Source organism: Hippocampus guttulatus, chromosome 7, assembly GCF_054856545.1.
Source record: "Hippocampus guttulatus isolate MCC_2025c chromosome 7, RoL_Hgut_1.0, whole genome shotgun sequence".
NCBI lineage: Eukaryota > Metazoa > Chordata > Actinopteri > Syngnathiformes > Syngnathidae > Hippocampus > Hippocampus guttulatus.
Window position 1 is genome coordinate 15,972,253 of NC_141267.1, and position 27,218 is coordinate 15,999,470.

The following is a 27,218-nucleotide window of genomic DNA, read 5'->3' on the forward strand; positions in this document are numbered from 1 at the left end:
AAAAAACGTTAACATAAACATAAAATTGGATTTATTTTTAACTAAAACAACTTTTAGAATGATAAAGAATGACTAAGAATGACATTGTTAAAATGCTATTTTCTTTCAAATATATGTTTCATTTATGTTACATTTACCATGTAATCACTGGTATGTAAAGTTTAGGGGGGAAAAAAAGCCATCCAGATGAGATGGTCTCCATTCAGTCATATTTCCCCCCCACCAAATTGCCCATATTTTCCAAATTTACCCAGTAAATTTATGAGCACAGCTCTAACTAAATAGCGGTAAACCTTGAATTTCTTCCCGCGAAGAAGCAGCAACATGCCATTATTTTCATATATATTCAATTTAAATTTAAAACAATCTTTTTTTTTAAAGGCAGACTCAGCAAAATTGACTGAATCAACTTGACCCAAACCCATTCAATTTTAAGTTTCAAAGCAAACGGTGTGGCCTTGGCAGAGGTAGTTGAATATGTGGCGCTACTCACACTTTCACTTTGGAATGGGTTTAAAAAGTTGCCTGCCATCTCGCCGTCATCCCGCGGAGTGCCAGGGGGATTGTTCATGCCTGCCATGTTGTTGGGAGAATTCTACCACACACAACCGCACAACACAGTCAGTAAGTAGATTGACATGCTTATTATTCAACACACACAAGGGGTTGTACAGACCGGTCAATGCTGACTTTGCGCCTCCATGACGCCGACTAGTCGCTAATAACATGTTTGCTGGCAGCAACAGATGATTGAAATGGACTGAAGGTTTTGATGAATTTTGGCTCCACAATATCAAAGTGGAGAGAGAGTTGGGGAAATTAAAGAACACCACACTTAGTTTGCGAAGCGTCCCGGACAGCGCAAAGAAGACGGTAGCACAGTGCAAGCTAAGTGACCGAACAGGAAGTAGCCTGGTGCCTTTTGGCACCGGTTCAGAAGTAAAGTAGCTCAGTAATATGCATTTGTCACCTTTTCGACGGAAAGCCATGACTTGATTTATAATGAGGAGAGGGAGGAGAGGGCGTGGCAAGATTTGGGGGAATTTAGACTCATAAGTGAGCTCCTTAAAGATCGGTTCAAGGTGTACTACTCAGCAGGGAGCAGGGTTGTTGTTGTTATTATTATTATTATTTTTAAATCACATCACAGTACATAACAGCTTGTGTCCTTTAAAAAAAAAAATATATATATATATATGTGTGTGTGTGTGTGAGCTGCTTGGCGTTGATCTGTACCAGTAACTGGGATCCACTCAATTCAGTTTATGAGCTGTCCAATGTTAGTGAATACTATATGTATTAATTATGTAATCAGCGGCTAGTCGACTCAACTATCATCACATTAGTGCCGACTTGAACAATAAATAAAACGGAAGTCGTGCAACCCCAAAGACACCCAACAAAGACTGTATTTCACCTCACCTTTGGCAACCCGTCCATGTCACCGGAGCCTGTGAGCACACAGCAAAAAAGAAAGCTTAGGAGCGGTCTACTTACTAATTGACAAACCCGTCCCGAGCACCCTTATAAACTTGAAGGAAGCTGTGAGTATTAGACACACAAGAGCGCCTACGGTATAGGCACCATCAACTCATCTCATCTCATTTTAATTACAGCAGAAGAGAAGAAGGAGGCACTTCCTCAGCCGGCCTCTAGAAGGCGCAGTCTGACTTCCAATAAAGAATACACCTTCATTGCTCACCTAGCGAGCCGTTCATATGGTGCTGTTCCATGGCGCCCATGCCACCCATGGGCCCGTCTGGCCCTGGTCCCATTGGGAACTGCAAAGAAAGACCAGAAGAGTCACTAAGAAGACAAGTATCATTTTCATCTAGATTTTTTTTCCCCCCTCTTACTACTCACATTAGGTCTGTTTCCACCTGGGCCGATGGGGTTCATCATTGTGTAGATGTTTTCACTCGAGTTTGTTGAATCTACGAGGAAAAAGCAGGAGCATGTTTGAAAGTGTGTCATGCATATTTATATATTTTAAAAAAACAACAACAAGAATGAAGTTGAAATTGTACATTGAATAATTACATTCATTAACTTGAATAAAGTAACAATGCTACAAGAAAATAAAGAGGAAAAATATAAATATTTACATGTAACGTTACTTTTTTCCTCATAAAAAGAGGAATATTTTCTCATAACACAATGACTTCCTACATAAAATCAAGTTGCGGGTATTTTTAAGATAAGAAGTCAAATGGTGACACATTTTCAAATATATTAGTGCAACACTGGACGAACTCTCATTTTCAAGATAGAAATGAATAAGACTCAGAAATGAAGTAGTACTTTCGCTTGAATGCCAGTGCCTCTAGCTGTTATTATGAGTGAAGATTATTTATCATCTTTGATTAAGTTTTGATATTTGATGGCTATGTGGACTTATTTCACAACCTCTCCTCCGCCCACATTTGATTTCTTTTCAAATCAGGCAACGAAGATTCGATATTTTTCACCAATATGATCCAAGTCCAAAATCATTATATTTGGCAAAATGCCAAAAGTGTTCAGTGTCCAGGAGAAGAAATAATTGCCGAGATATAAATCCCCCAAATTTGATTGCAATCATAAGATTTTGAATTTCGCCCCTGCAAAATGACCAAAATGGAGTTGGCCCACTGTAGACCTCAGTGGCGATTATCACAAATTTATCCTTGTAATATTAATGGAACTTGTTTTACATAAGAGCAACTTCATCCTCGTAATTAATTTAGCCTTTTTTTCTTTATTGTTTTTGTCTCCTATTTTGCCTCATTTTATTGTACAATAACTTTATACTTTCAATATCATAGCTATTTTCTTTTAAAATGATTACCTATTATTTCATATGACTATTTTCCTGAAAACTACAAACAAAGACATTGTTACTATTTGCGTAACATGATCCCCCCCTCAGCATATCCCAAGTTCTTCTGTTAACCGCCTGGCACCTTAGCAACAGTATTCCTTGTTGCCACTCGCGAGGATGAGGTGACCTTGATCTGATATTGCCAACTGAAAGTTGTGCATAAAAGGCTTGGGAGAGACGGCAGATGTTTGGATGTGGCACATACAAAGTGCCTGAATCTGGCCATTGTTGTTGGGACTGAGGGCCAATAGTGAGTGGGAGGTGTACAATTTTGTAGGAAATTGAAATGTGTGTCTGATGTGTAGTTTTGGCGACTGGGAATGGAAAATATGTCTTCCCTTGTTGAGTATATGAGTCAGGAATGTTTTGTATAGAAGGTTTCCTGGGCAACGCAGCACAATAGAGGCTAGTAATAAAAAAAAATACAATGGGCCCTATTTTGGTAGACTGGAGCGTAAAAACTTCATTTTCGTTCCAGCGGAAATCTAGTCTAGTGTGCGTGGGCCTTTCTGGGGGTTCCGGCACATGAAGCAGCCTCGACCCTGAAGTACCTGATTATTGGGTGAAGAGAGAAGTGTACGTTGGGCGTATAAACAGGCGCATTGTCATTTTCGTGTCAGGGAGATGGTCCAGTTCAGTCGGTGTGTGAATTTGGTAGACCCGTTACACCTCACTCAGCATTACTTTTTCAGACCCCCCGGCGCATTTTATAATTTGGTGACAAAAAAGTAGACTAGATTTTAAACTGGCTAAAAGGAGGACTCTTGTGCAGCACAGATGGTGTTATGCAATTTTGGTTTCATTCATCGAGGCACAGGCAGATAAATTCGGCGCTCCATGGACGTGTGATGGATGTCACCGGATTTCATTCCAAAATATGCCACCAGTGTACGAGAATCCCTCTGAATGATTGTGGAAATTAATTAATTGAACAAATTATCATCATTCATTATCTTTCAAACATTTTTATGTTTGTACGGTTGTGCAGGTGCAAAGTGCTCTCCAATTGCCCATTTCACATGCACAGCCGACCACATCATCCGCAAGGGGAGATCTTGCAGTTTACCTGGCAATGTCATGCACGGACCTCAGCGAGTATATTTCTGCTTCCGCAATCGTAAAAAATATTTTTTTTAAATGTTTGTATGGACCGTGTATCCAGTATATAGTGAGTTAGCCCACTCTAATTCTCAGTACCTGTACTATCAGTACTCCTGCACTGAAACAAAAAGTTGCGCATAGAAAGGGGAAAAGTCGATGCATCACCTCCTGGACTCGGCATGATGGGAGTTCCTGGTGGACCTCCTCCCCCCGGGGGGCCCTGAAGAGCGAAACAAGAGGAGAGTAAAGTAAGCGCTCGGCAGTGTCAGCACGCCTCCGCGTACACATCACAGCAGAAGTGGCGGATCACTTCATGGTCTCTCTCTCTCTCTTCGTCTCTCTCTCTCTCTTTGTCTCTCTTTGTCTCTCTCTCTCTCTCTCTCTCACTCTCTCACTCTCACACACACACACACACACACACACACACACACACACACACACACACACACACACACACACACACACACACACACACACACACACACACACACACACACACAGAAGAAGCCGTCAGCGGGACACTCACCACGTAGTTGCCCGGAGATGAAGACGAATAAGCTATCTGTGGAGAGACGACACGCTGCCATGTCAAACACGCTCAGATGTCAGCGCAAATAAAGACGTGAGTGGGGGAGTGTCACTCACCGAGTTATTGTTGGGGTTCGGCCATGGACCTCTGCCGCCAGGACCCCTGATGGGAAAAATACATGCTGTCTATGATAACACACACTGGACACAAGGAGACAATGGCGCCATACAAACATACTAATGCTACGTTTTGAGTCACACTCTCAATGACTGGGGGATTTTTATCTAGTGGACTATTTGGATTTATCCCCCAATCATTGAGGTCCCAACCATATATTTATCCCACTATGTTTATGTATTTTAAAGCCGGTATTATTTTTGCCCACTGTGGTGGTTCAACCTTTTTCACATTTTACACTGTCGTATTGTGTGAATATGAATGTCGCCTCACCTTAAATGATAAAAATTGGAACAAATAATTCAAGTATAACTAAATGCTGTTGTTTCCAGATGAGCGTAAAGCGCAAAATGAATGTAAACAAAGTTTACATTCATTTTCGTCAGTGTTGTGACGTGTTGTTCCATGCACTGCATATTAAATACAAGTAATTTGTCTAGTTAGGACATTTTGTCGGAACTTAAGATGAATGTTTTTAGAATTCATGAACATGTGGTGGGGTGTTGTTTTGAAAACAGTCTACTAACATGTTCATGCCCGGCATTCCAGGCCCCATGGAGTTTGGAGGAGGCCTCATCCCTCCACCGTAATTCTGCAAAAAACAGAAAAAGACACGCAAACGCTTAGTCGGGCTCAGCAACCAACACCTCTGGAGTTAAATATCCTTATCCTCCTGGCATAGTTGCATCTGTCACAAGTGAACATTTTCAGAAAAACAACAAGAATTCAGTTGCCTCGATTTGACCTTTGCAGATTGTCATAAACTAGATGGCTCATGATTTACACCGCTAAGAAAAATGATTTCTTTTTCTCAATCAGCAAGCTCAAAATGACTTGTGCTTTTAGGCTGACAATGTACATTTTCATGACAGTAGAACCACAAAACCTCGATTTGACCTCCAGTTTGTTTGGATTTCAAGAACATAGCCTAATCACCCCCCCCCCCCCCCAAAAAAAATGTGTCGTGTTTTTGAATAAGGAAGACATTCCATGACTGTGATCACAAATACAGTGACAATGGAGTCCTCTTGCTTATACGTGCATATTTACTTCATGTAACTTCCTGTGTCCTAATTTAAAAAAAAAAAGGCCAAATACTTGCACTGAGTTGATCGTCTGATGCTTGTTATCTATGCCAACATCATCGGTGAGACACATTTTTAAGACAATTTCGAAGTGCGTTTTCCCCCATAAAACATAAATGGTGGAATTAAGAATGGAGACCTTATTTGTATACTATTTTGTTTAAATTTTGCATATGTACAGTATACTGTATATATGCCTGCGCTGCGACTGAGGCTCCACTCCGAGGAGGAGTTTTGTTCAGCAGACGAATACACTTGTCGAGCAGATGCCACACCAGCTGCCGGTGTGCTCTGTGCCAAGGGTGGCATCGTAGTAAATGGGACCCCCAGTGCAGGCAGGAGGGGGGGGGGTCACCGAGTGCCTGTGTGTGTGTGTTGTGAGGCTGCTGCACAATCAAGCAGCTGTCCAGTCATTGTCATTTAAAAGGACACAGGACAAAACAGCAACAGCCAAGAGTGTAAAATGGAAAGTGTGTCACATTGGCACAACTTTTGGTGAATGTGTTGGCAAGCATGCGATATTCTTCCCAAGGTGGGAGTCGGCAGGGGGAACGTGGAGAGTGGGCAGATTCCAGCGAGGAGCCGAGCTCGCATTAGAAAGTTGTCAAGTTGGCAACGTAACGCGGTTAGTGAATTTGCTATCGCGATACAAATTGGAAGCCTCAGCGATACAGCCAAGAGTCAAGACAAGCTTACAGTGCTGTTTCGAAGCACTCTACCTTTTTGATACAGATACAGGGGGTCCTCGTTTTACAAAAGTATGGGTTTGAATTTGATTGTTGTATATTTATGGTCTGGAAGCATTTTTTATACAAATATTGGACCGTAATTATGATTTTACTATTATGTTGTGTGAATGTTATTGATAGACTGCGGCGCGTTACGAACTCCGTGCAAATTCAGGTTACATTGTCGCTATTGAGGTGTTCCACAAGGCTCTGTACAACATTCAGTTGTTTTTTTTGTTGTTTTTTTACATTATACTCACATAATTGTTACAGAGGAAAATTGGCAGCTGGTGAAAGCCCAATTACTAGGTCCACACTGCATATATGTCAAAATTACTTGGCATTACAGTAAGATAAGAAAGATAAGATAAGAAAACCTTTATTCGGCTCACAATGGAGACATTTGCAAATTCACAGTAGAAGAGATAGTTAAGTTAGATATTAGTGGTTCTCAATTTAGGACAGTTCTGACCTATGAGGGTTCAAGATTTTGAATGGCGTGCATTGAACTAGTTTGCCTAGCAGCGTAAGAATGCTGTATGTGGTCATACAGCACAAGAAAGCAAGCTCAGTTCCTGCTGTAGTTAGTGTTTATCATTTGAACATATTATAGTTATTTTATTATAACTATATTTACTACAATGATGACTTTACAACTACTACGTTAGTGATTATGGAAAGCAAATTTGGTTTACCGCGGTTCCTGTACTGCAATAATTTGTACCTGTGGCCCCATGCCGCCCATTCCTCGAGGGGGATTCATTCTCATTGGACCGCCCATGTTTGGATGTCCTGTGCAGAGAGATGAAGAAACAGTCTTTATGAAAACAACAGCACGAAAGTAATGCTTGGATTGGAATGATTACAAGATTTGATGAGCTACCATATTTCCTCAAATAGTGGCCTCCAGACCGCTGCGAGTATTGCTAATACTATTTCCACGACTAATACTACTTCCACTATTGTGCATGTTAAATTGCTCCATGTACAGCACTTTGTATGCAGCGATGGCTGTTTGAAAGTGCTCTATAAATACTGTTGACTTGACTTGACTTGACTACTACCATTCCTACTACTAATACGACTAATATGATGAAAAATATTGGTTGGTAACTATAATTAACTCAGTCCATAGATGCTACTGTACCCACATGGATATGAAATACTTAACAGCATTGCTAACTAAACAGCAGCACCTAGTGAGTAATGGTGGCCTTAAAAGATTACATCTTTCTGCATTTTTTAGATTTCCAAATCAAGGACACAGAAAATCATCAGAAAAAAATGTCAGCTTGAAACAGAGCAGACAAATGTGATCTTGAGCTATGAGCCACATGCTGCTTCACCCACCAACACGTAATCATCTGATCACATGGAGCAGCCTGATGTGGTGAATTTTCATGATGTGACCAAATATATGTAACATCGTTCTATTTTAGCAGAAATAACCCCCCCAAGATGCCACATGATGATTGAAGCTGCTACCTTGAGGTCTGGTGGGGTCCAGGCTGTTTGGCAGGAGAGGTTGTGATCCAGGGATGCTCCCTGGTGGCTGGTTTGGCATGCGGAGTGTGGGTCTCGGACCACCCGGGTACCGCGGCGACATGAATGGCTGCAAAAGAGATGAGAAAAACTTGTTTTTATTGATGTATTTATTGTCATTATTAATGTAAAGGCAAATTTGTGGATAAAGTTCATGCAGCCAGTGAGTGTGGCCAGTTCAAATCTACGTCAACAGGGGGAGCTGTTGTAATTCAGAACAATGCACTTGCTCGGGTTCAGTTCACAATGATATGACATTCCCAAGCAAAGGGGAACTTCGGGATGGTGAGTAGGACCTCAGGTAAGGCATTAAGATAAAGTCAAAGAAAGACAAATCTGGAGAGAGGTTAAAAAGAAACACGCAACAGTAACTTTGTAAGGAACAATATAAGAGGAGGCGGGCAGCGTAAGAGTATTAGTGATGGTTCACATTTTGTGCAGTTCAGTGCCTCTTATGTAACACCGTTGTGTGTTCATTGTCACATCAGCTTGGGATATAAGAAATGAACAACATGCAACATTCACTCACTCGCCACTTCATTGGTTCACCTGAACTGTACAGAATGAAGTCTGCCTTTAGAAATTATTTAACAACGTGCTTTATGTTGTGTTGAAATGCAGCATACTGAGAGCTGTTTCTACGATTGTGTCACTCTCACGCAGCTTGATAGGGGAAGCCAGATATTGCAAATATTGCACAAATTGTACATATTTCTGTTCAACTTTGAACAAAAATAGAAATGCAGAGGTGCAGGGTTTGATTCTGGATTTGGATAAGAGCATGTCAACGGACTGCTGGTTCCTTAAATTTCCTTTATCTGAGGAGCTCAACAGGGCTCTACACTAGGGCCACAGATTTTTAATTTCTACTCCCATATGTGCACAATACAAATGCACACGATGTCACGTCAGATCAAAGTATTTCATTTTTAGGTTTAAGAAGAAATAAAAACAATTTTGTCAAAGCAAGTAGTTATGCAACACCATCTTGACTTATTACAACGCTTTTTCTCTTGTCTCTTCTCCTCCGTGACCAACTTGTGGTGGGTTTACGCGGGAGGAAATGCACCGTTGTCAGGCCAAGCTGCAATATTAATACTCCACTGATGGGCTCTGGGACGGCGAGTGCCTGGCCGAGGGGGGAAGAGAAGCCCATCCAGATGCATCTCCGCCCCTTCCAGCCCGGCCCGCCACTCCTAAATTATTCATCTGCCACGCCGTCCTGAATGCTGCTTGTCCCGAGCCAGCGAAAGAGTGAGTACGTGAATAAAGAAGTGTGTATGTGTGCATGGGAGTGTATGTGTATTACCTGCCCGTGAGGACCCATCATGGGATTGCTGGGGTTGTGTGGGGGAGGCTGCGTATGGGGGGAGGGTTGAGATCCTGGGGGACCCTGGATACAAACACACATGGTCGTCTCAATAAAGATCAAGACTAAATTCCAAAGGATTCAAACATTTTAGTTTTACAGTGGTTATAAAAAGTCTACACACCCCTGTTGAAAGGACAGGTGTTTGTAATATAAATAATGCGACCAAGATAAATCATTTGGAAACATTTTACATCAATTAAGTGACCCGTATAACTTTTTAAAACATCATCAACAAAAAGGAAAGTGAAAAATATAAAACTCAAATGAGGTGTTTGCAAAATGCACACCGTCTCATAACTAGTAGGTGGCTGTCTTCAAAATTCACATTCAAACTCATGTGAAATGGGAGTCAGCGCACACCTGGCACCATTGAAAGTATCGCAAGTAAATCACCTCAATAACACAAACGTACAATGGTTTCTCGCTACTGACAAGATTCCCTTGCCATTGGTTCCATAACACAGGGACGATCAGTCTTTGACTGAAATCAGTGTTCACATCACACTGTGTAACCATGTGATCACTCATTAGGGTTTTAATAATGTTCATCAATATAGAGAAGCAGGACTACCTGAAGATGCCGTGGCCTTATCTGCTACCTCTGTCAAGCTCTCAGCTATCAGGTGACAGTACAGGTGTGTGTGTGTGTGTGTGTGTGTGTGTATGCGTGTGTGTTTAGGTGTGTTTGCTCTTCTCTCATCTGCTGTGTTTCGCGCATGCAGGCATGCTCCAACAGGTGTGTATCTAACATCGCAGTGAAAAGCCAAAAGGATTAGGGGATTACTCGCAATATAACCTAAAACACACACACACACACACACACACACACACACACACACACACACACACACACACACACACACACACACACACACACACACACTCAAACTCTCTCTCTTTCTCCCTCATGCACACACACGCACACATACACACACACACACGCTCCTACAGTAATTGTGCCGGCACGCAAATCAGACACACTTAGTCACTGAGGTAGGGATGATTGTTTTTCTTTATTAATTTAACATTTTTTCCCCAATATGTGCAGTGGGAAATTGACCTGATTAATACAAGTATAATTACCTCCGCAGTAGTGATTTACTCAACAAACTATTTTGAAGAATACCAATTACACTATTCACACATTGTTTTTTTTTTGTTTGTTTTGTTTTTAGCCCTGTGCATTATGCAAAACTTCACGACATCATTACATCCATTTTTGATAGTGTTTCAAGTCGCGGGTGAGCTGGAGACGATCCCAGCTGACTGTTGACTGGTTGCTTGCCAACTATAGAGCAAATACAGACAAACATCTCGACGCACATTCACACCTGTGGATAATTTAGAGCTGTGCTGTCCAACTACAATTTCATAAAATTGAAAACAAGGCAGAGGTGAACAAAGTGAAGTCTGTGTCGCAACAGGTGAAAATCTCCTTGGTTCCATTCTACACCTTAACAATGGTTGCCAAAGTTTTTACACCACCAAAAAAATACTTATCGCCAAATACAACCATCAGGATCAATTAAAACACAGTATGTTTGAACATTGACATTGCTCTTAAACGAATGAGTAAAATATACACACTTAAATTGTGATGTATTCAATGTACAGCAAATACGTTACATTAAAAAAATATTTTAAGGCCAAACAGTTCTTAAAAAGTAAATAACTTCAAAGTGAAATACAACAGAACTGTAGCCAGTAATTCTTTACGCGAGCTTCTACGTACACATTGAGAATTATCGTCTTATAAGATTTAGATCACGTTTGTAAAGTGGCGGTCACATAGAAAACCTAAAATTGGCCCAGCAGGCACTGTTTCATATGTCAACTCTGTCCCAATATTCTTGAACATTTTTCAAAATTACTATTTATAGCCAACCCTCATATTTTGTTGAATATACTTATTCAAGGCTTATCACCATTTTTAAAAGAATTAAAAAATATATTAATGATCTATATTAATACTTACCATCATATACTTTTTTTCCCGGTCAATTTTAGGCGAATATTCGTCATTCGAGGCTGGGCCTCGTCCAGTGCGAATAGTGGGGGTCCACTGGAACTGAATTTCATCATAACTAATCTCACATTCAATAAAGGTTTGTGCGCTTGAATATTATCAAGTAGACCACATGTGCCAGATCCGGCCTGCCAGGTCATCTTATGTGGCCCGCGAAAGCAAATAACGCAAATCAACTTGCTAAAATCTGTCCCAAAATGTCAAATTGGCATGTGTATTAAATAACATTGAGATTTTGCAGTCATTTTGTTCCCCCGTTTACCCTCCCTTGGACAATAATGGAACAAACCATTTTAATTAACTGCACTGATTTCAAAACTAGTCATCTATTAATTGGTTGTGTAAAAGTAATCATTTTTGTGGTTTCGCTGTCATAACGGGCCTCTGAGGGAAGACGTAACTCCAAATTGGCCCGCGACTGAAATGAGTTCGACACCACTGAAGTAGACTATTGGTAGAATCGTAAATAGTCAAAGTACTTTTACCAATACGTGGTTAAAAACAAACAAACAAATAAACAAAAAAAAAGTGGCATTGCAGCATCCCTAATTTAAAGCACATGGAACTGTTGATGAACTCCATCGGCAACGTTCTGGAAGACCTTGGTCTTCCGCCAGCCCCACAAGAGAAGAACAATTGCTGGATATACTCCTCCGACCCCGAAAGAAACTAAAAAAAAAACACTCGGTAAGACGAATCCCAAAATCAAACACGAATGACAAGACTACAGGAGACGAAGTCTTCTTTTGATGCTATTAAACCATCTTAAATGTACCACTAATCCAATTTTCTTTCATTTTTGGGGCAGGCCCACATTTAGTTGAAAAATCAGCAAAACCACCAAAGGAATAAAACACAGGTGCTTGCTCTCGCTTCGCCTGTTGACTTTCAAGCTGTTATGAGACGAGCGCGGTAAAGCCGCTTATTAGGCAGACAAACAGCATGCAGCCGTCCTGAAATCTATCCCTGTGTTATGAAAATGTTGGTTTTGTCGGACATGCGGCGGGGTCTTGATGTGTTGGCACAGTAGTGACTCGTCTGTGTGTGTGTGTGTGTTTTGGGGTGGTTAACACCTGCTGTCCTGGCCCACTCTGTCTCTCAGCAGGTTCACGCTGGGGCTAATGCAGCACGAGCTCCATCTGACCTCAGAGGTTATTGTGGTTGTTGCCAAGCCACCCAGCCATCCAGCCAGTGTGTGTGTGTGTGTGTGTGTGTGCGTGCGTGTGTGTGTGTGTCTAACAAGACAGCCCTGCAGGGTCTGGCTGCATTGACCCAGATGCAGCTTCTTCTCTATATCCTCACACAGGCTAGTTTTCCTCACTTAGGAGGAACCCGCGTTGACATTTCCCTGCTTCATGCCCAACTTCAACGCTGCCCTTCAATAATTCACTGCATCATCTGAGAAGGAGCTATTATATTCATAAAAAATCACAGTTCAGTTGCGTGCCTTGTGGGGAAAACACATTGAACACATGTGCGTCGGCGCGGGCATGTTTTACAATCCTCATAACACAGTATTTTCGTGTACAGTGGTACCTCTACTTACGAAATTGTTTCTGAAGGAAATTTCTTAACTAGAAAATGTTGTAAGTAGAGACGCGTTTTCCATGTAAATGCCCTAATTCGTTCTTAGCGCCCCCCCAAAATTCAGACATAAATGTTCCCGGTTACAAGCGGCCGAAATGAGTTTTCTCCGCAGGGTGTCCGGGCTCTCCCTTAGAGATAAGGTGAGAAGCTCGGTCATCCGGGAGGGGCTCAGAGTCGAGCCGCTTCTCCTCCACATCGAGAGGAGCCAGATGAGGTGGCTTGGGCATCTGATTCGGATGCCTCCTGAGCGCCTCCCTGGTGAGGTGTTCCGGGCATGTCCCACCGGGAGGAGACCCCGAGGAAGACCCAGGACACGCTGGAGAGACTATGTCACCCAGCTGGCCTGGGAACGTCTCGGGATCCCCCGGGGAGAGCTGGAAGAAGTAGCTAGGGAGAGGGAAGTCTGGGCTTCCCTGCTAAAGCTGTTGCCCCCGCGACCCGGCCCCGGATAAGCGGTAGATGATGGATGGATGGATGTTTCCGAAAGCATACAATATATGTAACAAATACATGTTACAATTAGATTATTCAGCAATAAATGAGAGTTGTGCATCATGCAAAAAAACAAAGAATCGAGTCAAGAATAAAAATGATGGTCATTTAACTTTTACCTGTGTCCTCATCATTTTTTTTTTCATGTTCTCTCTCAGGGCAACTGCCGATTGCCTCAACCCAACGGACGTATAAAATGACCTGGATTGCCAGTCGGCTCCCGCCGATGAAGGCAGGGCGCAGGCATCTCGCGTTGTCTCTGTTACTAACAACTTCTGTTATCTGTTTCGCTGAAAACACTATCAGTGGCCTTTTTTTTTTTTTAACACTAGGATCCCGATGGAGTAATGAGAGCTTCCTACCGTGCGAACTTCACTGGCTCCCGTGACCATTCACAGTGTATTATTTTAGGATTGTGTATCATCACTTTTTTCTTGACTGACATTGAAACCCACGTGCATTCAGTCACAGCTACTACAGTACAGAAGATAATGTTATTTCATAGAATTTCATCTATCAAGGGGCACGGAGGGGGCGGGGTCCTCTGGAACATAATAGCCACAATTAACAGGGGACTGCTATATTCTTAAAAAAAAAAAAAAAAAAAAAAGCCCAGTAAATCACTCATTTCAAGCTTGCCGAACTAAGGTCTCACGTGAGACGCTGAGGCTTTTGAGATGTTCTTTGCTGACTTGTTTCAGACAACTTGCTTCCTGTTGCTGAAAATGGGGCTGGATATGGCGTGAGTAGCCTCTGTGTAAACAGATTCATGCCCCCCACAGCATGAAGAATAGCCCGCGCACACTCTTCCCCCATAATGTGCCATAATGGAGCACAGTGTCTCGGCTGGCTGGGCCTCTGCGGGCCTTCCTGCCATTACATGTGAATGAGCCGGCATACGGCCTTTATGACCGCACTGTTTCCCCCACAGGTCCCCGCAGAGAAAGAACACTTCAACTGTCACAGAGGTGTACGCGGGCCAACACTGTGTGTGCGTGTGTGTGTGTTTGTGGAGGAGCGGCCAGGAGGAGAGGAAGAGTGGAGTAGGTGGGGGAGGTCTGGGGGGAGGGGGGGCATGGGGAGCGTTAAATGAAGCAATTAATAAAATCATTTTCTAGCCGGCTAAGGAGATAACAGCTTGGCACGGGACCACAAAAGCAACAACGCAGGGCCCTCACTTTCCCAACACTGCTTTCAGCTAAAGGAAGACCTGCAGCAGCATCTCTGTTAGTGGGTTTCATTCACCCACCACTAGAGGGCAGTGTGTAGCTGCAGTCGAACGCTAGAAACGCACACACAGACACACACAAAAGCACACACAAAGTGAGAATACAAAGCAGCCTGCATCACTGAACACAACAAACAAAGCCAGGAGCAACACGCACACACACACACGCACACACACACACACACACACACACACACACACACATTGTCACTCCTTGCTAACATTCCAGAGAGCTCTCCAGCTAGCTGACAATATATATAGCACGGGGACAAGATGACAACATGCTATCAGGACTGAATGAGAGAGATTAAACATGATAGAAAGGCAACGAGTCGTCCGTGTCAATCGGGCAGCGCGGCGGATGAGCGGGAAATGAGAACGTTCCGGGTTCGAGTCCCAAAAGATGTATGACAGGTTCAGTGATGAATGTTTACATGACAGCGACCGAGTAAGAGTTAGAACTACTGTAATGGAAATTTAACCAGAAGAGAGAGATACATATGATTCAAGTCGAGATAATGGTTTTTGATTGAGTGAAGCAGCATGCGACTCGTTTTGTTGTTGTTTTTTTTACTTTCTGTGCCAAATGACTGTCAACAATTTGTTATTATGAAGCGGCTACTGTTTGGTACAAGTGTGACAGCGGCTGCTGTGTTAGTCAAGATTGGAAAACTGCATTCTGGTGACTGCTCTAGACAATTTCAGACCCTAAATTACAGATACAGCAAACTCATGCAAACAAACTAACTTCTCCACCTTTTACAAAGATCTTAGAAAAGTTGAGATGTATGCTTTCAGCATAGGTCCTTCACTCCATTTATGACTTTTCTACTAGCCAGGGCTTTGGAGCATCTTATGGCCTGACAGAATGAAGCAAAAAAAAAAAAAAAAAAAAAGATGAGTTTTTCGGTGTGTTTTTTCTGAAGCAAACGTCATAGCTGACGTTTACCTTGAGTGAGCACGATCAAGGACGGTAAGAAGAAAATGTTTCAAGTGCCCGTCATTCTTCGGAATCCCTGAGGAGGAATCGCGAGGTGTCACTTTTGTGGCAAGACAAGCAGCACTGATAAGAGTCAAGTAAGACTCCATTCCTCTGTGGGATTTTGATATTGAAGCCAGTGACACCTTTTTGGCCCATATGAGACGGTTCCCCCCTCACAATATTTGGACGAAACATTTCCAGGGATTTTCCCTGAGCTTGCTGTTCTGTCTCCACAATGTTATCATACATGTAGACATTTACATGTGGGCAGCGGGAACTGCCGCAGCACCCTGAAGAACATGAGGCGGCCACATGAACCACGAGACAACTTTGCTACCGTTTTTGATATTGTTGAGGAAAGAATACAGTATATCTCTTAGAATTAAAAAAAAAATACTGTCATACAGATCACATAAAGGGCGGCTGAATGGTTGACTGGTTTGCACGTCCGCCTCACAGTGCACAGGTGCAGGGTTCGATTACGGTCTACGTGTAGGGAGTTTACATGTTCTCCCCATTCCTGCGTGGGTTTTCTCCGGGTACTCCGGTTTTCTCCCACATTCCAAAAACATGCATGGCAGACTGATTGAACACTCTAAATTGTCCCTCGGTGTGAGCGTGAGCGCAGATGGCTGTTTGTCTGTGTGCCCTGCGATTGGCTGGCAACCGGTTCAGTGTGTCCCCCGCCTACTGCCCCGAAGACAGTTGGGATAGGCTCCAGCACCCCCCGCGACCCTTGTGAGAGTAAAGCAGATCGGAAAATGGATAGATGAATGGATGGACGGATTGATGGATGATCATCTTTTTTAGCTCCATTCTCAAGTTGTTGTGACCCCCCCCCCCCCCCTCACACACACACATTTCGGAACCTTTCCATCGGAAAAATGTATTCAGTAATTGCATATGTTAGAATTTCTTTCATCATTTTTAGCAACTCACGTTTCAATAAGTTTGTGGACTACAGTTGTAGATGACTTAGTCGTGGGACTGATCAGAGCCGACATGAGTCTTTTTCCTTTTGAGAGCCACAAGCTCGCCATGCCTCCGCTTTGAACAGTGCTTGAATTTGCCTTTGATACTTGCACCGCTTGTTCTTTATATGTGTCATCAAACTTAATCCTCTTGTTGGGCTTCGTCCCGGAAGCGCTGCAATTACCTGTATGCTGAAAAAACACAACCACCCTCGACTACTTGATCATGTTTATATTTTTGGGAGGTTCGGGGGGCCAAGTGGAGACACGCCATTGTGGTCCAAACAGCCTCTTCCACACGTCTTAGAGGTGTTTCATTGCAGGTCATAGGCTCAACCCAATGTAGGCATTAACATGACATGACATTATTTGCATTGATGTCATCTAGACCTTTATTGCACTCCTTCATTCTGCGTTGATGAATGTGAATGACGCCGATTCTACTTTCACTGCTAGATTTCCGCATGTACACACGGACTATGTGTCATGGCACATTGCCACAGGAAATAACTGAATTTCCCTTTATCAGTCCAAAAGTATTTCTTTTTAGACTACAAAGGCTCGTTCATTTATCGACAAGGCTCAAAAGCGGTTCCACATCGCAAGTTCACACTTTGTGCCTCATTAAAGCGCACTGTGAATAACAAAACTGAGAATCCCAGATTTTAAAAAAATTCCGCGGAGAATCAGGAGACGCTCTAAAAAACGTTGCTTAGCTGAACGCACAAGCATTAACTTGGCGCAACGCACTTACGTGACCTATGCTGGGAAATAGGAAGTCACTGCAAGGTGGGGGCTAATTACGCCGCATTAGCTAGCAAGCAACAAGCTTCAGCTGGCTAGCTAGTGTGGCTAAACACATCATAGAGTCACTCCTAAGTTAGTATTGATCGTCTCCGTGACAACGAATAAGCTTCTCTTCTGACAAATATCGTTCTCACAAAGGGATGATGAGGAAATACGGACAAGCCATGCTAATTGCTAAGCTAACCTAAGATTGACATGTACTGTAATCATGAAACACCAGAATTAAGTGTCTGGGTGATTTGAGTACACTTCACAGAAATCTGGTCGGAAGTGCATTAAAGTGGTGCGGATTTAACTCTGAACAGCAAATAGCAGGCAATTTAGTACATATCTGGAGAGAAAATGATGCACTGTGCTACACAGCTAAACAGGTCTGACACCGGTAATGAATTATATTACGTCGTAGTGTATGTCAGCTGGAATTGCGGTCTACATGGTTAAAAGTATATTCGTGTACTATATTGAATATTTATAATATCACTGGTCTTATTTGTTTGGTTTATTAAGTTTTATTTTGACTTTTGAGGGCTGCACGATTAATGTTCTCAAAATTACATTACAGTAGATATAGATGTCTGTCTCTCTCTCTCTCTCTCTCCCCCTCTCTAGACTGCAAAGAAAAAAACTTCAATTTCAAGCATTGACATATGCCAGAGACATATTGACTAGTCGAACAATTAATGGCAGAAGGTACATGTCTACCTGTTCCCATTCATTCAACAGAATTCAATGCTGCCTTGTGATACGAGTGATATAAGACAAACAGCTGTCATTAGGCCAATTTTTTTTGTTTTGACTTGCCAGAAAAAAATTGAAATGCAAGCACCGTGAGGTGGCTGTGAACTCAAGTCACTTCACAACAAGCAACGGTTTGGCAGATGAACAGTTCTTTGGGGGGAAAAAAAGCCTTCAAGCTGTTTATTCTCATTCCCAGTTGAAGTTTACTGTCAAACACAAAACTACGAGAATGACTTATTACCATGCCGGTATCATACTGAATTATGCCGGCCATAGGAGTTGTGACACAGTGTGAATGTCACCCAGTTAATTGCATACACAATCAACAGAATTCTTACAGACCAATTCATCGATTATCTTGCCTCTGCCTCCGAAAAAACACTGGTGAAAGAGTCTCCCGATGCCTTTGTGTGCTCTATTCCTCCTCCTCTTGCTGCTATCATTAATTCGCTCTCCCCTCCCCGCCATCTCCCCTCTGCCTGTCCTCCCCAGAGGGCCGTGATGCAGCAGTGATGGACTTTTGCCTGTGAGGGGAGGGGGCTTATATACCTGACGTGCACACTGTTTGGACCCTCGCACCGTTTTCTGTTTGCGCATCTCATCTATCTCCCGTTTGCATGCAGCAAAGGGGGGGGGGGAGGCTCGTACCACCTCTGCCCCTCACCCTTGCCTCTCTCGCAAACAAAGTTAGGGTCGCCTGTGTTAATTACCTCGCTAGCACAGCAGGGAAGGCAAATAAGAAAACTGTTCACGGGTCTGCGAGTGAGCGCGTGTCGCCGGAGCGGCGTGTGCGAGAAAAGAAGCGTCGCTTCGCATCCCATTGTTCGACAGATAGAGTGAGAGTTTCACAAGAATAAGATGAAAAAAAATCTTCCCCTTTCAAAAGTGAGAGTTGTGCGAAAGGCTGGCAACCGCAGTAGCCATTAGTTGAGCAGGGGAGTGAATGTCAGCTCGCCAGGAATGCGGCGTGTACGCTTTCAGCTCCAGTTTCAGCTATGTCATAATCAAAGTATCGCACAGTCGTTGTGTGTGGGGGTAATTTTCAAGAAGGGGCAGGGAGCATTTCACCTGCGTTTGCTTCAAGTGTGTGACACTATATCTCTCCTTTCGGGCCAATTGTCTCTTTGGTGATTTTGTACTGATTCCCAAATGTGTATCTTTTTTTTTTTTTTTGAAGCACAATTTTACAAACAAACTGTACATCTAAGACATGGATGGACATACATTTTTCAAGAGATGTATATAAGATCCACTATTCTAACCCAACAACAAAAGGCTTTGAAGAAAACAGCAAAATAACCACATAACAACCTAGATAACCACTAGGGTTGCTCCGATCAGGGTTTTAAGATACCGATACCGATACCTGTCATCCATGAGTGTTATCGGAAGATACAGGTCACGGGGATGACCAAAATGACCAATTTTGCTTCAATATTCGATTTTTAATTCATCAAAGGGCCACACTTAATGACAATGCAATAATGACAATATGATGCAATTCTGAGGACCTGACGCTAACCGGAATGCTGTTGGCAATTGAGAGATGACAGAAAAGGCGAATAACAATAAAAATAATTTTTTAAAAAGCTATTCCAAAACAATTGAACTCATTGGCTACTGGGGACGTTTATAACAGTCCAGTATAATCCCTATTTCCATCAAGGAGGATTTTCAACAGGTGGACGGAGGAGAGGGTCTCGCCCAGCTTGTCTCTGGTATTTTAGCATCCATGTAACTGTAGTAACAAACAAACGCCAGCGGATGGCGGTGTTGCATCACTTTGGAGTTGATGTCAGCTCAGCGTAGGTAAATGAGCGTGTTTACCTGCCGGTTAATTAGAAGCACTCGTGGCAAAAGCCATACTCTGGCAGGGGTTTCAAAAGATGATGCAGTTCATGTAAAGAATGGCAAACATCATTTAAAAAAGCCACCCACGTTCAACTTCAGCCATGCGTTCGAGTCAGTGTCGCTCAAGGAGCTTCGCATAGTTGCGAACAAAAATGGAACTCGAAAAAAATGACTACAAGAGAATGCAATTGTTGAAGAAATCGAATGCGTAAGAGCTGTTGCTGAGCTGACGTGCTGTCAAAATGAAATGAAATGTGACAATAAAAAACAATCATCAAAACTAGGGAGAAATGAATGCTACGCGCATGCAAAGCATAGGTCAAACGCATGTGCACATCATGTATTTGCTGTATTCACTGCATGTTCTCGACCGAAGACGGTGAAGAATACGGTCATGCTACATTCCTCTTGTTACTCCCTGCATCCCCTCTGCCATTCTGTCTGTCCGCCTGTCTGTCTGTCATGCGCACAAGGTCTATTTATGGCACGGCGTGTCACTCACGCAACACCACCAGATAGCTTTCCCCCTGCCTGCGCGCTGCTCATACAACATTAACATTCTGCGCGACCCTGACACGCACGCACATCTCATCCGTGCGCACATGGACATGCATGCAAATGGCTGCGTTGCACACGGTAAACCTTTCTGATAAAAATGGACATTCATTTTCATTAATTTTACTGTCAATCGAATTTATATTTATATAATTGATATCCACGTTCTGTATCCATCCATCCATCTCTACAGTTTGGCGTCACAATCACTGAAAAGCAGTTTTATTCAATGATGACAGCATTCCATGAATGGAAAATAAAGTGTAGACCAGAGATCACCAACATTTTTTAAACTGAGAGCTACGGACATCATGTTTGTGACCCCTGGTCTAGAGATTGGATTTGCAGCCAAAACGCGCCTGTGCTATTCAGCTACCATTTAACCAGCGAGCCCCGAATCACACGTGTACACTGACATGCTAACGCAGCTACGTCAGCCGAAAGAAAGCTTTTACTTTTTATTTTAAAATAACTTACTTTAAAGTCCAGGATTCCGACGGCAGAACCCAGGGTGGGGTTTTCTTTTCACTTTTGGTAAAGTTTTAAATACATCCGTGTACTGTCATACATGCTAGCTAAGCTACCGCTAAGCTAACTTGGGACTGTTCGTCTCTGCTCCAGCATCCAAGTTTGCAAACTCTCCCCCAAAAAAAATCGGATTTTGAATTCATCCTTAATGGCGATTTCACATCTCAGTTCGAGTCACCACCGATTCATTCACAACTTTAATACATACTTTTTAAAAAAAACTGTATATACACATTTCTCCCAAGTGAAAATTTTTCATCAAAAATACAATTGTAGAAAGCATTAATAGGATGTAAAAAAAAATCTAAACAAAATTTTAAAAGTGTTGTTTTGGAAAATAGGCACATTTGCGAGTGACCGTCAAAACTTTTTAACCCTTTCAGGGACAGCGGTTACTACAGTGGACAGCTTATCATGTCAGGTTACAGGGTGCGTGAAAGGGTTAATTGTACATACAACGGTATGTTTTCGTTGAAAGCTAAACATTATCTGGGTGACCCCAAACGTTTCAACAGTAGTGTACACGTACAATATATTTCATTTACGACACGACAGTCTGTGCGCACCATCATGCTTCATTCCTGACAAAGCCAATAAAGTTGTGCTCAAGGACACCACCACGAGAAAAACAGCCATGAAATATGAATTCTCGTCTACATGCCATCATAAAACTCATCTCTGTTTTGTTTGTTAAGTCACGTTTAGCCAGGACGCCTTCTTTCAAAGAGATAGAGGCTCTGACAAAACCTCCCAATTTCAAACTAGTTGGATGTGGGTCACAGTAAAGTGTGCCGTAAAAGGCTTGCGTGTGTGCAAACTGAGACCCCTGTAGACAGCCTTCAGAGAACAACGATGACAGGAGGAATTAGTGAAGCAACACAAACTAGGGAGAACAGTCTCCTCTCTTTCCACCTTCCCTGACACACTTCGAGGCTGCCATGGTTAGTTGGGCTACAAAGCGAGGAGAAAAGGCTACAAAGTGCACAAGGAGTCAACAAGCCGGCCGTGTGACATATGGGCGGGGGGCGGTGGGACCGAGCAGGGCGCACATCTGGACAGGGATTAGGGCAGCTAAAGAGGCTAAAAAAAAAAAAAAAAAGAGGAGGAGGAGACTGAAAGATGGGTTTAAAGGTGGTCAAGGGAGGGGGAGGAGGTTTTTGTCATTGCTGGATTGGAGTCTTACATACAAACTGTACATAGCGTGAAAATAACATTTGCCAAAGGAATGAATGCTGAAGAGCTGACAGTTTAATAAAATTGTATATACAAAGGTAGTGGAATGTTTCATTCGAAAAATCTAATCATGACAGTAACTCAAAAGACATGTCTGAAGAAGCAAATACTCAAGTGCTGGCCCCAAGCTTAAATGGTGTGCAACAGGGTTCCCTTGGAGGGCCGTTATGACTGTGAATTTTGTATAACCAAAATGTTTAACCACCTCCACATATTACATCCACAGCTAACAGCAATTTGATGGATAACCCTTTTTTGAAATCAGAAGTCAAGAATAAAGGCTTGTTCAAATATTGTGATGATGGATTACATATGACAATTTGACATTGTGTTTCAGACTCTAGCAAGCATCATGGAAGTTGACATGCTTGATTTGCTTTCGCGGGCCACATAAAATGATGTGGCGGGCCAGATCTGGCCCCCAGGCCTTGACTTTGACACCTGTTGTGTACAATGTTTTCAAATTTGACAATTTCAGAAATGAAGGGGGGGAAATACAAATACACAAAAAAAATACAGTGTTGCTTACGAACTCACTCGCTGAGTAGCTGTGGATCATGAACAGATTGGGTTACTTCTACCCAAGGTTGAGTTAATTATTTTTGACCCAGTCAATTGGGTTGGGAAAAAAATTTATAATTTGGCTGGGATAAAGATATGAAGTTGTTGACTACATTTGTGAAGTGGCTGGATGACTCAGTGGGTAAGACACAATTTGGACACAGGGATCAGGGTTCAAATCCTGGTTTGGGTAGTCAGCCTGAAAAATGGGTGGGTTGTGCCAGGTGTAAAAACTGGGCCCAACAAATTGACTGGGTGTGGTGATCCCTGACAGAGCAAAGCTTCTTCATCTTAAGAAAAAATGTTGCTCACTGAAATCCGATTATTTTTAACCCTTTCAGGGACAGCTTATCATGTTATCAGGTTACAGGGTGCATGAAAGGGTGAATCATAGCTATACTGATAACCTGGTAATCCAATTCTTGGTGGTGTTAACTCATCAGTATGTGTAGATTTTACCCCTTGCGGGCTCTCAATCTTGACCCCAAGTGTTGGGTCAAATCCTCACCCCAATGTGGCCGCATAGAAATAACCCAGCATTGACACGATTCCTTTTGGTCCCACCGCTGAGTTTGCGATTACACCCAATTTGGGGTTACTGTGAACCCAGCGGTTTTAAAAGTTTACAACGAAGACAATGCAATTTGTGTCACAGAATGTGATTTGGAGAAATAGAAACAGCAGAATGTAAGTGCTGCGTGACTGAAAGTACTTTAGATGTCCAATGCAATGCTTCAATGGGAAAAAAATCAGAGGGAAATTTGTTTCGGGTCCTTACTTGAAAAAAACCCGGAGGCATGGGTCCTCCCGGCATGCCATCGTTGGGCGGCATGTTGCCCATCACTGGACTGGGGGCGGCGGCCGCACTCTGGAAAACAACACGGGGAGCAGATATTGAGCCATGGAACAACTACGGCAATCATCTATGGGTATGATACAACAATAAAGAAATGACCTTGCAGTCGAAATCACAACCCTCCGTTCTTTCGCCCGCGGACCTGCTCTGAAAATAACTCACCAGTGGTGGGACATTGTAATTTCCTGGAAACGTATCATCATTTGAAAATGGAAACAGATTTCTCCCCCGCAAAAAAAGTGTTGCATATTGACATTCGTCTATTTCCTACCTTGTTAAATCATGATTGGCATCTTCATAAAGGAGAATATCATCCGTTATTAATGATACCTTAATTAAAGGTCATTTGAGCAAATTTCGTATTTTAAGCGTGCCTCAAACTGGCAGCCCTTCCCATTAATCAGCACCGAGGAAATAGCTCTCATGTTCAAAAAGGTTGGTGACCCGTGATTTACTACTTCATTGTCAAAGGTCCTGTAAAATTTGAGGAATTAAACTTGTTTCAATGATTCCCTGAAATTAGTTCATCTAAATGGTATTCATTCCGTTTTAATCGATTTTGTATTCACCCATTTTATTAAATAATCGGTTGGCCAATTTATTTATACACCGGCCTTGGATTTTGTGAGAACACAAACATGAATCTTCTCACAGTTTTGGGAACCTTCCTCACGTGGGTTCCATCATTTTCTGACTTTGTTTGTATTGGGTCATACTGTCCTGTTTGTCTCAATTGTCCAGGCTATTAAGGCACATCCGGCTATGTTTTCCACAGGTTTGTCTTGGACCTGTCGTGACATCCGAGAAAGGCAATAACAGATTTATTTTCTTGGGGATTTGCTTCAATGGAATGAGTCTTTTTGTTTCATGTTCTCTTACGAAAATAGCTTGAGACGTGACACCCCGCTAATCTTGACCCGGCCCTAATAAAACGCCTAATTTGTGGCGGTTTTGGGGGGGGGGAACGACGACTGGACGGAGAAAGGCTGCTTTAAAAACACAGCTAAAATACCAGGGAGTATGATCTATAACAGAAGGATAGAAATCAACTGGGAAAAGAGTGTAGCCCAAAAAAAAAAAAAGTGCCCATTTCTGCCTCCAAAGAGGACTTAAAGGGTCAAGACGTTCACAATTAGATTTTTACGTGCAAGAAGAGTGCAAGGCTCCACACACCACGCAGGTGAAGCAGCAGCAGCCGCAGTAGCAGCAGCAAAAGGCCCCCTTCTCCTAGTTGCCATGACAACCCCGACCTCAGCTCCTGCACTCCAGTGCCCATTAAAACCCTCAGGCCGTCAATCAACAGCATGGCCGGGGTGGCGGTGGGAAAGCGAGCGAGAGAGAATGAGAGGAAAAATGAAAATGAGGAGGAGACGCAAAACGAAAAGTGAGATGCCGTCAGATAGATCTCTGTTGTCCACCGTTATCGTCTTCGTCCCCTCGCCGGCAAAAAAAAAAAAAAAAAAAAGGGACATCACGGCAATCACGTACAACCATGCCCAGAAACAATGAGAGGGACATTTGTGTACCCTCACGCACAGGTTTACGTCTGAATGCTGCGGGATTATTCTGTACTCCACAGTCTCTATTTTGCTGCAGCAGACCGTTTTCTTGATTCCCTTGGACTGATGTCATATTAAAAAAAAAAAACACGCATATGCCAAAGATAGCTAACACTGTCGTCGTGACTTAGCCCTGGACTTCGCAGTATGATACTCCACAGTCTCCACTTTGCTGTATCGGACCCTTTTATTGTTGCCCTCAATCTCCCTCCAAATATCACACATGCTGATGTTATTTTAACCCGTTGTTCTCTCTCACCTTTGGACATCGCAGCATGACATGCCCATAGTCTCCATTTCGCTCCAATTGACTGACTGACTTTTTTTTTTTGAATGCCCTCAACGTCCTTTTAAATGACACACAGCAAACCCGGTTGCCATGTGTTAGCACTGGACGTTGCAGTATTATACTCCGCACTCTCCACTTTTCTGCAGCAGACTTTTTTTTTCGTCTGCCACAAGTCTCCTCATGAATAAGACACATGTCTAATCCCGTTGCTGTGCCTTACTGTAGCTCTAAATGCTGCAGTATTATACTTCACAGTCTCCATTTTGCTGCAGTGATCTGTCTTCTGGCTGCCTTTAGGTTTTCGCGAGCGTACCCTGTTGCTGTGGCTCAGTTCTGGTGTCTGTTGTGTAATATCTGGCCTGATTGATAAATACATTTTCTTTTTTGAGGCCGATGTTGATTCTGATATTTGGCAGTATATAATCAATGCCAAAAATCAATCCCATCTTTTTGTTGTCAGACATTTGAATGTCTTTGTCTTATGTTGTAATGGGGTCATGTGTCGATAAAATAAATGCCCTCTGCCTCCAAAAAAACCCGGATTTTTAAACGGGCCGCCGCTTAATCTTTTGGGCCCTGTTATTTTACTTCATAGAGGACACTTCTTTCTGCCCTCGTTCTCCCTCTTGACTAAAGCGTTCGGTAATTACAACCAAAGTATTCAGTGCCATGTGGTATTTGCTCATTTATACTGCTTTGAAGGAAATTTGACCGACCCTCACAAAGCCAGTGCTGTCTCATGGAAAACCAGCTCCAGACGTTTAGCATGAGATGCTAACGGTGGACAAATAACACTCACATTTAATTCGGTGGGTGCTTTGATTTGACAAAAAGCTCATTTGCCGCGTTTCTTGATGTCGCTGAAAATTTGTGAAGTTCACACGTTCACACTCAAGCTAATGTGAGTAATTGAGGGCAAATGAGGATGGATGTCACACTTTCACAAGTCCTGACTCATTTAAGGTAAAAAGTGGAATGACAGTTCCGTCTGCAGTTCATGTTTGATGGCTCTCGAACAACAGAGGGGCCCGCTCTCCTTTGCCCCGTTGCTTTGTGAAGCTCTTCAGCTCCATGCCAATGGCTACTTTGCCTGCCAGGCTGGCTGGATGGCCCTCAGACAGTAAACGAGCGTCTATATCAATGTGGAGATCAGACCGCCGCTTCCGGGGAGTAATAGATCCGCTGTTATCTGGTTCCAAACAAGCAGACCGACATCCTACTACCTGCTGGCCACTGAAACCCGGCTGGTACATCAGCAAGCGTGTCTGGGAATATCTGTTCGATCTCCACACATAATAGTCAAAATTGCTGTTTTGGAGTCTCCATAACCTCACAAAGCAAGCCGGCAATTCCTCATGACTACCGTCATCACCGCTATCCCCTTCCCGGGGACCTTCTGTCGCGACCCTCCTTCACCCCCTCTTCCCTCAACCACAAGTGGTCCAATAAGTCTGTCAGTCGAAGCGATCCCGCCGTGATAAGCAGAGGCGGGAGTGCGTAGGGCTGCAGTAGACGAGAGAGTCATGACGAAGAAAAGAAAGTCGCTCAGATCAAGAAATCT

The 27,218-nt window shown here is 42.9% G+C and overlaps 1 protein-coding gene across 2 annotated transcripts in view; it reads right to left on the reverse strand.

Moving 5' to 3' along the window:
* The window catches only part of ssbp4 (single stranded DNA binding protein 4), a 95,454-nt gene that overhangs the window by 2,563 nt on the left and 65,673 nt on the right, over nucleotides 1-27,218 (reverse strand). For both annotated transcript variants that reach the window (XM_086115953.1, XM_086115955.1), the window contains exons 5-16: nucleotides 23,732-23,821; nucleotides 9,332-9,415; nucleotides 7,966-8,092; nucleotides 7,205-7,272; nucleotides 5,195-5,259; nucleotides 4,607-4,652; nucleotides 4,488-4,523; nucleotides 4,127-4,181; nucleotides 1,864-1,934; nucleotides 1,703-1,781; nucleotides 1,423-1,451; nucleotides 494-595 (exon numbers count right to left, since the gene is read on the reverse strand). In XM_086115953.1, coding sequence (XP_085972079.1) covers nucleotides 494-595; nucleotides 1,423-1,451; nucleotides 1,703-1,781; nucleotides 1,864-1,934; nucleotides 4,127-4,181; nucleotides 4,488-4,523; nucleotides 4,607-4,652; nucleotides 5,195-5,259; nucleotides 7,205-7,272; nucleotides 7,966-8,092; nucleotides 9,332-9,415; nucleotides 23,732-23,821 — 852 coding nt within the window. The remainder of the gene's footprint in view (nucleotides 1-493; nucleotides 596-1,422; nucleotides 1,452-1,702; nucleotides 1,782-1,863; nucleotides 1,935-4,126; nucleotides 4,182-4,487; nucleotides 4,524-4,606; nucleotides 4,653-5,194; nucleotides 5,260-7,204; nucleotides 7,273-7,965; nucleotides 8,093-9,331; nucleotides 9,416-23,731; nucleotides 23,822-27,218) is intronic.